The 13,074-nt window shown below is 37.2% G+C and overlaps 1 protein-coding gene across 1 annotated transcript in view; it reads right to left on the minus strand.

Moving 5' to 3' along the window:
- SVEP1 (sushi, von Willebrand factor type A, EGF and pentraxin domain containing 1) overlaps nt 1–13,074 on the minus strand; it is a 200,268-nt gene that overhangs the window by 113,000 nt on the left and 74,194 nt on the right. The window contains exons 6-8 of the mRNA XM_022579081.3: nt 11,808–11,987; nt 5,194–5,391; nt 2,275–2,393 (exon numbers count right to left, since the gene is read on the minus strand). Coding sequence (XP_022434789.2) covers nt 2,275–2,393; nt 5,194–5,391; nt 11,808–11,987 — 497 coding nt within the window. The remainder of the gene's footprint in view (nt 1–2,274; nt 2,394–5,193; nt 5,392–11,807; nt 11,988–13,074) is intronic.

Here is a 13,074-nt window from a genome sequence, read left to right on the forward strand (position 1 = left end):
TAGTTTTTAGAACTTATGACTCTTAAATATCTTTATAACCTATATAATAAATACATGGCAATTTTTTAAAAGAAAAATCTATTCAAGCACATTGAAATTGGTCCCAAATTTTAATGTTGTAAGCAGCACTACGGTAACAGTTTTGTACAGATAATTTAAAAATATTTTTATTATGTCCTTATAATAAATTTCCAGAAACAGAATTATTAACCTCAAAGTCATTAGCATTTTATTGATAGATAATACAAAATTTATTTCCCAGATCACGGTAAAAATTTGCATTCCCATCGTTAGTATTTGCATTCCCATTGTTAGTATTCCCATTGTTAGTATTAGTTAGTATTTGCATTCCCATTGATAGTATCATTGTCAAAGTTCCCATTCAAAGTTCTCTGATCTATATTAAATATCATTACCTTTTGGTAAATCAAAAATATGGCATGAGGTCATTGTTTTAATTTGCAGTTTCTTAATGTCTTACGGTAAGATTAAATTCTCATATGATTGCATGATATAGATTATTCTTCCCTTTTTGAACCATATGTTTGCCTTCTTAGTCCGTTTGAAAATTATAATGTGATAAAGACAAATTTATATTAATATGTGATGCAATAAACATTCTAACATTTGACATATTTGAAGCATTTTTCTCTAGTTTGCTAGAGAACTATTAAAAATACAAATTGAGGCACTTCCCTGGTGGCGCAGTAGTTAAGAATCCACCTGCCAATGCAGGGGATATGGGTTCGATCCCTGGTGTGGGAAGATCCCACGTGCTGTGGAGCAACTAAGCCCATGTGCCACAACTACTGAGCCTGTGCTCTAGAGCCCACGAGCCACAACGACTGAGCCCAGGCACCACAACTACTGAAGCCCGTGCACCTAGAACCCATGCTCTGCAACAAGAGGAGCCACCATAAGGAGAAGCCCGTCAGTAACAGAGAGTAGCCCCCAGTCGCCGCAACTAGAGAAAGCCCATGCACAGCAACGAAGACCCAACGCAGCCAAAAATAAATAATTAAAAAAATAAATTTATTTTAAAAAATTGAGAAATACTTTTGAGGTCAAATCCATTGGTTTTTTCCACTGTATTTTGAAAAAATATTTCAACACACAGGTGCTACATTTTGTGTAAATTCTCATGGATCCTGAAGTATGTCCCTGCACTCTTCTTAGTATTTGATGACAATGACCAGGATGATGATGATAATGATGACAATGCATGTTTTCATGGGCCTCTTAATAGAATGTGGAAACTACACACGAGGGAGCCCTCAACGCACACATCACCTACAGTATAGTGAGTACTATAATTTACATTTACACTTTTAAAATCAGATTTTAAAGTTACCTTGTCTTTGGTTACCTAAAGATAAATACCATATGATCTCGCTAATAAGTGGCAGGAAAAAAAAAAAGATCACAGATACGGAGAACAGTTTGGTGGTTGCCAGAAGAGGGGTATGGCGGTGCTCGAAAGGGGTGAAGGTGGACAAAAGGTACAAACTTCCACTTATAAAATAAATAAGTCCTGGAGATGTAATATACAGAGTGATGACTATATTTAATAATATACTTTTAAAAAGTTATCTTGATTCTTTAAAGTATATTGTGTTTATTCAACACAATTATCAGAACATGTTGTGTGTGTGTCCTTGAATGGCACATGTCCTTGAATGGCACAACTTACATACATATTTACATGCAGGTGTAAAAACTATATACCATTTAAGGGCATCTTCATGTATGTGAACAGTAAAAGTATAGATTTAAGAGGGTGTTAAATTCCTAATTCCTTTCCTAGCATCTGATGGATAATTATCTCAAGCTACTGTATATACTATACTAAAATACTGTGTTCTGAATAATGCTGGTTTTAAAAAAGCTGAGTAAGAAACACTGATGTTATCTTCTTCAGACTGGCCAATATGCAATCATTTCAGGATCATATTTTTAAACATATGCTTAAAAATAGAAACTAAGATTGATTCCCCATCTTTCTTTTTCTTAAAAGATCTTCAGAGCCTAGGAAGGGGCAAAGAATTCTCAGCCAACGAATCCGCAGAATGAAGGGTTTCCGTTTTGAGATTTTCATCTGAAATTTCTAATGAAAAATTCAAGGCTGATCATTCTTCTATCAGATGGGGCATTAACATTTATGAGTACAGCTAGAGAGGGCACTATCATTAATTAGTAAGTTTTCAATAGCACACATATTTGCAGTGTATTTAGAATCCATCTGACAAAGGATGCAAATATTTGCTCAAACCTTACCTTTTCCCCAGAGTTGTCTTTAGCTGTTGGGATTTGCCAAGTGATATTAGCAGAGTCTTGCTGTTCCTGAGTCTCAGCCTCTATGTCCGCAGGACAGTTGATCTGAGGAGCTTCCACATCTGATTCAGAAAATACACAAATCACTTAACATATCAATGCGTAATTCTAAGCCGTTTAAGAGAGAGGTAAAAAGACATTAATACTCTGTGACTCGCTTTTTACATCCCAATTCCTGACTGATTTGGAATTTACAACTGCCTTCAGGATAATGTATCTCAGGATGATTTATGAAGCCCTTCCTGGACTGGTACCTGCTCCCCTAAGAGGGGACAAATCCCCTCCTCTCTGACAAATCCCCTACCAGAACTCAGTCTCCACATCGAATACTCTCAGTCCCACGAGAGCACCATGGTTCTTCTTATACCTGGGTCTCTGCCCATGTCCTTTTATTTGCCTGAATCAATGCTCTCTTCCCCCTTTACCCAGGAAACCCCTACTTGTCCTTTAATTCTCAGCTTAGACACAAGCTCCTCAGGAATCTTCTCTGACCCCACTGGTCCATTTTAGGTGCTCACTCCACAAGTTCCCATGGCCCTCTGTCCTTCCTAACCATAACTCGTTTTGCCATTTTGAAGTTAAATTTTCTCCTCCCAAAGAATTTAAGTTCTTTGAATGCCAGGATATCTCTTGTCCCATTGTATTATATAGTTCCTGGCATATAACAGGAGTTTGATAAATATTTTTGGAATGCAATAAAGAGACAGAAAAAATGAATGTTGACTGTGGCAGGAAGGAACTGCACTGGAAATGCTGTCAAATGGAATTAATTAGTGTGCTAAAATGTACTGGCAAAACAAACAACAAATTAAAGCCAATGATATTTTTTGCAGTGTGAAACTCTGCAGTACAGATACTGAATTAGATGTGGTAACATTCCACATAGCCACATCAGTCACTGTACAGCTAAGTTCTTATTACATGGTATAATAAATCCTCTGAAGTTACGTTAAATTAGGTCTTCTGTAACTTGCAGCTGAATATATCCGAATTGATCTAATTTGTGTCTCACCTTCTTGTTCCTTTAAAATTTTATTCAATTTATATTTTCCTTTTCTCAGAGGGGCTAATACTTAAGACAATTTTCCCCCACAAAGATGCATTAGCATATTAACTCTTAAAATCTAAAGCAGTATTTTATTTTTCCTTTACACTTGAATATTAGCTTGAATGGATTTGGAATTTAAAGTTTATATCTATTTTCCCTCTGTATTCTTAGAACACTGCTACATTTCCTTCTGGCATTTAGAGTTATAAATGAGAAGTGTAGTGTGAGTCTGATCCTTATTTCCTTTGTGAAATTTCTCTTTTCTCTCTGGAAACCAGATTTTCTCCTTAACTTTGGACCTTGGAAATTTCACAGGGAGTAGTGAAAGTATGCCTGCCCAACATTCAGAGGCTATTTTTTAAAATTAATTAATTTATTTTTGACTGAGTTGGGTCTTTGTTGCTGCGCATGGGCTTTCTCTAGTTGTGGCAAGCGGGGGCTACTCTTCGTTGCGGTGCACGGACCTTTCATTGCGGTGGCCTCTCCTGTTGTGGAGCACAGGCTCTAGGCACACAGGCTTCAGTATTGCAGTACATGGGCTCCAGAGCACAGGCTCAGTAGTTGTGGTGCACTGGCCTAGCTGCTCAGCGGCATGTGGGATCCTCCTGGGCCAGGGCTTGAACCCGTGTCCCCTGCATTGGCAGGCGGACTCCCAACACCTGAGCCACCAGGGAAGCCCCTATTTTTTTTTGGAGTCACATTACTCACTGTTTTCTTGAACATGGATCAATAAACTCTATTTCTCTGATAATGGTACTTTATTTTTTATTGAAGTATAGTTGATTTACAATGTTGTGTTAGTTTCAGGTGTACAGCAAAGTGATTCAGTTATACATACATACATATATATATACACACATATATATACGCATATATATGTATATATATTTTTTCAGATTCTTTTCCATTATAGGTTATTACAAGATATTGAATATAGTTCCCTGAGCTACTTAGTAGGACCTTGTTGTTGGGGAGAAGGGACAAATTAAGAGCTTGGGGTTAACAGATATATACTACTTTATATAAAATAGATAAACAAGGTCTGAGGCTATTTTGATCAAAAAATTCAAGCCTTTCTGAAGCTCAGGGGAACTTTCTTCTACTGGGAGGAAATTCTTCTCCTCCATCCCTTATCCTCTCTCTGCTTCTGGAACTCTTTATTGGGGTTTCTCGATTTATCACAGGTATCTCTTAACTTCCATCTTTTGGGCTTGATCCGTTGGGATATTCAAGTTCCTTGTTTATCAGTTCTCCATTCTGAAGGAATTCTCAGTTTGCTTTGTCAAATCACTAATATTGTTTTCAACAACATCCACTCCACTTTTCGACCCTTCTCTTAGAGACATTTATATTTTTACTTCTAAGAACTCTTTCTTGCTCTCAATAGCTCCTTTTCACTGCAGTCGGCTCTTGTTGCTAGGAAGATGGCAATGTTCTCTTGTGAATGTACTGAGATGCAGGTTTCAAAGGGCTGATGACTTGCTTTTTTTAAAAAAAATTAACTTAATCTCACCTGCTTTATAGGAGCCAGAAATTCCCCAAAGATCTTCAACTCCCAATGGAAAACTTAACCTGATTTCCAGCTCTAATATCATCCTTAGTTTTCTATTTCTTCTATTGTTGCCTGGTACATTGTAACTGGATTTTGTGAGTCCATGATTTTGTAACAGACATCTTCATAGCATGTTCTGGGGTTACATCTATCCTTTTACCATAGATTTGCAGCAAAAGTAGCAAAGAGGGACAGTCCCACACTGCACCAATGTGTCATTATATAGAATTTGGTTTTTAACCTGACCATTGTATGGACCTACCTTCACAAGCAGCTGTCTGAACTTTGGCACTCCATTTTCCGGAGGTGGTACACCTCACTTCTTCTCTGCCTCCTGATAAAATGAATCCTTGGTGGCAACTTAGCTGACAAATCGTCCCAGGTTTGGCTGGATGCTTGCCACAGTTGGGTGGTGACACGATGACACCTTTGGGCTTCTGAAAGGTGGAGCAGTGGCGCTCTATTGTAGGAGAGCAAGAAAATGTTATTTGCGTTCCCACAGATTGCAAATGTCCCAGATTCGCTTTACTCGAGAAAAATACAATTGGTCTGCTGTGGGACTGACATAAGTCACTAAATGAGGTCTGTATGTGACACTAAACAAATGCTGTATTGTAAATAATGCTCAACCATATCTCTTTAGTTACCTCATGCTATTTTGCCGGTGCATCAAAATCTTGAAAGATTTCTAACTAGTACTTAAATCAATGCCGACTGTGACTTTTACCATTTGCTTAGAGCACCTTCATTCAGTTTGCAGAATGTTACGTTATGGTTACAAAGTATAAAATAGTGAATTAGGTTCTATCTTTCATGGAATAAGTGATAATTCAGCAATCAGTCTCCATTTTATGAATTTTTTTGTGCCATCTTTAAGCAAGCACATGAGAATAGTTTTTACACTCTCCCTAGAATCACCATGTCATAATTAGGGCCTTGACTCTTAATGATGTTATTTTCAGCACAGATGAAGAACAGCAGATAATTAGGTAGAATTAGGTAGACTGCAGATAGAATGGAAAATCAGACTAGGACTTAATGCAGGGCGTGTGTCTCTGTGTGTGTCACACACACACACACACACACACACACACACACGACCCCATATACACATTTGTTTGTTGTTGTAGTAGTGATTCTACTGGGAGCACTGCTGGCGTCTTTAGTCTGTATTTCCCATGTGATACGCCAGGCATTATTCTAAGTGCTTTACAAGGATAGACCCATTTAAACATATGCAGTAAGGGCTGTTGTTATTATTCCCACTTACAAACAAGAGTGCTGGAACGTAATAGTAACTCTCATAGTTAACTTTCCTGAGGCTACCCAATTGGTAAGTAGCAGAACCTGTGTGCTCCTAAAATATTCCACAACCATGCCTCCTCCCTGAAATGACTGCTTTCAAACCTCTCGGTCAGCAAAAGCAAATTTTCCTGGGAAATTGGTATGTTTCTTTGTTTTTGCACAGTATGTACCACGTGGTTGCCCAGACTTCCTATTTTGCTTTGACCGAGAGGAAAATGAGAGCCAAATTTGTGGTTCAAATATAACAACTATATGGGACTCTAAATCATTTATTCAGGTATGTTATTTATAAATGAAAAAATTATTCTTTTAGCTGTCATAACTGTTGAAGATTTTATTCCCTGTTAATATTCTCTTTCTTACTGTTTATGACCTTTTGAGTGAATGCCTTTAGTTTTTATATAGTCTAATATAATGGAAAATCTTTTCCCATTGCTTTTATGCCTAATACATGGGTTAATATTCACTTACATATATTAACTATACTCTCTGCTAGCTTTTAATGGTTTTAGTTTTTATTTATTTATTTATTTATTTTTTGCGGTATGCGGGCCTCTCACCGCCGCGGCCCCTCCCACCGCCGCGGCCCCTCCCACCGCCGCGGCCCCTCCCACCGCCGCGGCCCCTCCCACCGCGGAGCACAGGCCCCGGACGCGCAGGCCCAGCGGCCACGGCTCACGGGCCCAGCCGCTCCGTGGCACGCGGGATTCTCCCGGACCGGGGCACGAACCCGCGTCCCCCGCATCGGCAGGCAGACTCCCAACCACCGCGCCACCAGGGAAGCCCTAATTTATATTTTTAAAACTATGAAGAATTTATGTGTCTGGTGTGTATTAAAAACATATGAAAATTTCATTTTGTTTTTCCCAAGGAGCTAGCCAATTTTCCTATATTATCAGTTGAATAAATCTTATCTTCTCAACTGAGCTATGATGCTTCCCTAATGATACGTGAAACTCGTAAGTTTTGGAATCTATTCAGTCCCATTGATCTGATGGCAATTCTTGCATACTCTTCATTTTTGCAGTTTTAGTATATATTTTAAAACCCAGTAGAGCTACTTTCTTTTTACTACTCTTTATTACTCTTCCCTTTCAATCTTATTTCAGTGAGTTTTGCCTACACATTCTTCCAGATGAATCCTGGAGTCAATCCCCAATTCCAAAAAGGGGGCAAAAAAGAAAAACCCTTTTGGGCTATTGGATGATATTGCATTTTACGTATACATATATTTGGAGAGAACTTACAGTTTGATAAAATTTTATAAAAACATTAAGGTGTTCTTTTTGTCTTTCAGTAATATTTTGTAGTTTGTGTAACACAGGTTCCACACATTTCTGTTTAAGGTTATTCTTACGTATTTTATATTTTCTATAGATCTTTTGAATGTGATTTTTCTCTACATATTCTGTTTATCATTTATATAGAAGAGCTGTTTGATATTCTTATGACTTTAATGAACTCTCAGTCTTTAAGTAGGTTCATTCTTTTTTGGAGGTAGACACGTAGTTTACAAATGATGATTCTGAATCCTCTAAGCTCTAACCTTATGATTTATCACAAGAGCTAAAGCTTAGAGAACAATGCTAAATAATACAGATGATTCTGGAATCCTTTTCTTTTTCCAGATTTAATAAGACTGTCTACATTGTTTCCATAAGTGGATGCAGATTTAAGATGGACTTTTTTATTACGTCAGTAATCAATATGAGTTTCTTAGAGTTCTATTAAAAATGTGTTTTAAATGATAATACATTTTTATCTTATACTGAGCAACCATATGAATTTTTCCTATTTTTTATAATGAAGTAATTTATTATGTTGATAGAGTACCTAATTTTAAACCCTCCTTCCATTCCTAGGATAAACCTCTACTCGTTTTGGCAGACCATTCTTTTGAATGTGGATTGCTAGTATATTTGCTGTCGTAGCTTTCTATATATATGTATTTCTTTCTTGGTAAAAGTTGTCAGGTTGGCAATAGAATAATAATAGTTTGATAGTATGAACTGATTAACTTTCCACTAACTGGGCCAAACTACATGGTATGAGAATTACTGCTTTTTAAAAGTTTGAAAGAGTTTCACTGATCCCTCAGTCATTTTGGGAGGAGTAATTAAACTCTGATAACATTTCCATTTTTTTGTAAATTACCCATAGGTAACTATATACTTGCTTTTCTACTTTTTTTCTTGATTCATTTAATAATTTTCATTTTCTTAGAAAATCATGCATAATAAATGTATTGTATGGTATTTTATTATTCCTTTAAAAATCTCAGACCTCTGGGACTTCCCTGGTGACGCAGTGGTTAAGAATCCGCCTGCCAACGCAGGAGACGTGGGTTCGATCCCTGGTCCAGGAAGACCCCACATGCTGTGGAGCAGCTAAGCCCGTGCGCCACAATTATTGAGCCTGTGCTCTAGAGCCTGTGAGCCACAACTACTGAGCCCACGTGCCACAGCTACTGAAATCCGCGCGCCTAGAGCCCGTGCTCCTCAACAAGAGAAGCCACAGCAATGAGAAGCCCATGCACTGCAATGAAGAGTAGCCCCCTAAGCTGTGACAAAGTGAGAGAGTGGCATGGACATGTATACGCTACCAAATGTAAAATAGATAGCTAGTGGGAACAGCCACATAGCACAGGGAGATCAGCTCGGTGCTTTGTGACCACCTAGAGGGGTGGGATAGGGAGGGTGGGAGGGAGGGAGACGCAAGAGGGAAGAGATATGGGTACATATGTATATGTATAACTGATTCACTTTGTTATAAAGCAGAAACTAACACACCATTGTAAAGCAATTATACTCCAATAAAGATGTTAAAAATAAAAAAAAAATTTAAAAAAAAATAGAGTAGCCCCCGCTCACCACAACTAGAGAAAGCCCATGTGCACCAACGAAGACCCAATGCAGCCAAAAATAATAAATATATTTAAATAAAATAAAATAAAAACCTCAGACCTCATGTATTCCTTTGTGATAGCTTCCTGGAAAAATTCTAGTTTTGCATTTTTCTTTCTTTTTAAAATTTATTTTATTACTTTATTCAAAGATTTTCCTCTTATCCACTCTACTGCATTCCATCTCCTTTTATAATTCATCTTCCTTTATTATTATTTACTTCTTTCAACTTCTCTTGCAATCATTATTTTCCTAGCTTTTGAATTTAATGTTATTTTCATTCTTCCTGTTTAATAATGAAAATATTTATATCTAAGAAATTTTATCAGTGTATAATTTAACCCATATCTCATAACTTTGGTTCTAGAATTTTCTCAATTTCATTGTTTATTTTTTAATTATATTTTTAAAACGTCTCCTTTGTTCATTTAATTCATTTCCTTTATCTCTTTTTGTATTGGAGTCTTCACATTTTTGTGTTTTGGTCTAGTTTCATATGTCAGAAAATGTTAAGGACATTGACTTTTTTTTTATGTGTTTCAAATAACTGTTTCTTGTTTTCATTTTAATAATGCAGAGAATTCATTTGAAGTACAGAAATTTACATCTTTATGTATTCAAACCTATTGTCCTTTTTATTTATATGAAGTTCTTCTCCATTAAAATCCGTATTTTCTCCATATTATTTCTTATAGTTCACTCCTTAATTTGCCTCATTTAATTAATCAGTTAAATTAACTTAGTGATTTTCAAAAATTAGGTGAGTCAAAACTGACTAATTTTTAGATAAGCTTCTTTCCCCCATTGATATCTAAAATTTCCCTTATTGAATATTATATTCTTCTACAAAAAATAATGTTTGTTTCTGAGCCATGTTCGCTTCCATTGTTCTGTGCATCCTTGTACCATTAACGTACTATTTTAATCACTGTGGGTTCATAATCTGTCTTATGATGGTGAGAATAAGTTCTCCCTCATTGTACCTCATGTTCAAAATTTTCCAGTTTTGCAACTATCTATTCTTCAATACGCTTTCTATTTATGTCTATCAATTTTTTAAGTGGAAAATTTCATAGTAATTATCGTTATTGTCAGAATTTGGGGGCTACGGTGAGTTGTTCCCCAATAAATTGTAAATAAGGATATAATTTCCTTTTGATGGTTAGACTTCAAATCTACCAAGATTGACATACACTTTAAATCATTATAGAGCTGTATGCAATAATTTTAAAGAGAATTCTTAAAGTTTAAAGAATTTTAAAATTTTAAGTTAAACTTAATAATTAAATTTAAATTCTTTAAAGAATAACTCCAGAGTAACCTTATTAAATGTATTACATTTTTAATAAAAGACTGGGTCCCTCACAAGAAAAGCTGCTCATCCATGGAGCCAGTGAAACAGATGATTCTCAGGAGTAAACATTAATATCTAGATACAAATTCTAATCTTGGGAGACAACATTCCAACTAAAGGGATTTATTGAGATTTAATGTTCCATTGCCAAAGCAGCCTTTTTATGGTGGATAGATCCATCATCTTCATTTAATTCTGTGAACTATCTGGAGAAGCTAACTCCCTTTGTTTTGGTTTTATGCCAACTAAGTCTGTTTGTGGTTTGGGAATCCTTGTAGCTTCTGCCCCCAGGGAAATATAATGCCTGTCAGGCCTATGTCTTTCAGTAGTCATGACAAGTATCTCATTGTTAATAAACTTTACTTGTTATTTTTATTATTAAATTATTATTTAAATATATAATACCCCCCCTATAAGTTTTCTGAGCCTGCACCATGAGGGTCAACTCTAGGACTGTTACTGAACCCCTCAGTAAAGCCCAATATCCTTTCTGGTGACACCCTCCCTTATTATCAGCCCTGGATCCAATACTAGATTATACTAGAATAAACCTGTAAATCAATTTATAAAGAATAGAGATAGTCATAGTACCTAGTTTTCCCATCTAAGATCCTGGGATACCTCAATTTATTCCCTACATATAGTTCTTCTTCCTATTTTGGAAGTTGGTTATTTAATGACATACCTGTTAGCACTCCCAGGTATACTGTATCTGACACATAGTAAGGGTTCACTAATGGTAGTTACTATCATTTCATCATCATCATTATTACCATCGTTAATGTTTCAACAGTGTATAAGATGCAGCAAACTGGAAGAGCTACTGAGTTTATTCATTCTGGACCCAATTTCAGGTATGAGATGTCACAACTCTTAGTGAAGGACAAGGCAGAAAATCTTCTGATGAAAGAGAATTTTACGGCCCATCTTAACATTCACTGGTTCATAATTTTGTCCTTTCATCAACAAGGTAAAGGTAAATTGTGTTTTAAAAACTGAGGGAATTACACAGCATTTGCTGTTAAAAAAATCCATCCAAATTTGCCCCAATTAAAACAAAAATCATTACCATTTGAAGCTGTAAACTTTAGGGATTCGGAAAACTGGATTGTGGTGAGAAGTCTTTTTACCAGTGGAGGGGAATAAAACTACATATTTGTTCATGTATCTACAGCGCCATATACCTATACATATGGATGTGTATTTATACCCATAATGAGTCAGTTTTTAGTTCTAGGTCTTCACAGAAAACAGGAGAAACCAGAGAGCAAGAGAAATGACCCATCCAAGGCACCATGCCTTCTAAGAACTTACCCACACACCGGGGTTCTAGACCATCCCACTGGGCGTTTACTTGGCAGGTAAGCCTAGCACTTCCTTCCAGTCTGTACCCTTCATCACAGGTGACCAAACACACTGTCCTATAGGACAGTTCTCCGGTAGAACAGCTGAGGCGGCCATGTTTGGGTTGGCGGAGACGAGGGCATGTTCTCACTATGTGAAATGAAAACAATTAGATCATATTCTACTCAATGAGGACAAAGATAATAATTATAAACTTAATAAGGCCTACACATTACAAACAGTAAATAACACACCATTATATTTTGAGTTAGTGTGGGATAATTAAAAGCCTATGTTTTATCAAATGCATGGCCTAAACAACATCACTGTGTTCCACCTCTGTCTACCGGTGGGAAACTTAAGCTGTTTAAGGAGTCTGGCCCTAAATGGACAATGATGGCTGGAGACTGGGGATGGTTTACAAAGGGAGGTCCCTGCAGCCCTCAGCTGGGCCTTTGCTGTGATTCTCCAGGCTACGTTCTAACAAAAGGAAGGGGTCTTTCCCAGGACAGAGATCAGGTTCACTTCCGTTTTCAGACCTCATGGGCATATCCTGGGATTTTTAATGATCCCAGGCTCTTGACAGCTGCTCAGCCTCTGCAATCTTGAACTCCAGCATTCTACTCTAGCCACAATTCTGGTCCTTTTAGCTTTTTCACCCCTTTCTTCCCAGACGCTTCCTGCAAATCCTAGCTCATGATGATAATATTGACTTATGCATTACCATTGTTTTGTTTGTTTTTGCTGCTACGGCAGAGACTGCTAGTTGCCCACCCAATAACCACTCCTCCCAGTTTTATTCAGCATAGTAACAGGCACAGCTAGAAGATAACAATTCTCCACCTCCATCGCAACAAATGAGAGCCAGTGACATATACGCTAAGGTTGTATGGGACTTCTGGAAAAGCTTTTGAGTGGGGACTGTCTCAGTTGAGAGAGGACCTTTTCTGCCTTCCCCTCTTCCTCCTTCTTTGTCCTGAAATACAGACATGAAGGATAGGGCCCCAGCATATTACAGGGTAAGTCTCATGCACTAAGATGGTAGAGCAAAAAACTAAAAGGAGCCTGGGTCTCTGATGACAATGAGCTATCATAGCAGCTTTGGATTACCTACTTCTGTCCTTTCAGGTGAGAGAAAAACAAACCCTTAATTGTCTTATGACCCAGTTATTTGGGTCATTGATACCAGTAGGTATACGCAAACCCTAATTCCCTCTGCCCAGCATCCATTCATTTT

Source organism: Delphinapterus leucas, chromosome 6 (assembly GCF_059928025.1).
Source record: "Delphinapterus leucas isolate spDelLeu-1000000601 "Yukka" chromosome 6, BTC_Dleu_Yukka2, whole genome shotgun sequence".
NCBI classification, from domain to species: Eukaryota; Metazoa; Chordata; class Mammalia; order Artiodactyla; family Monodontidae; genus Delphinapterus; species Delphinapterus leucas.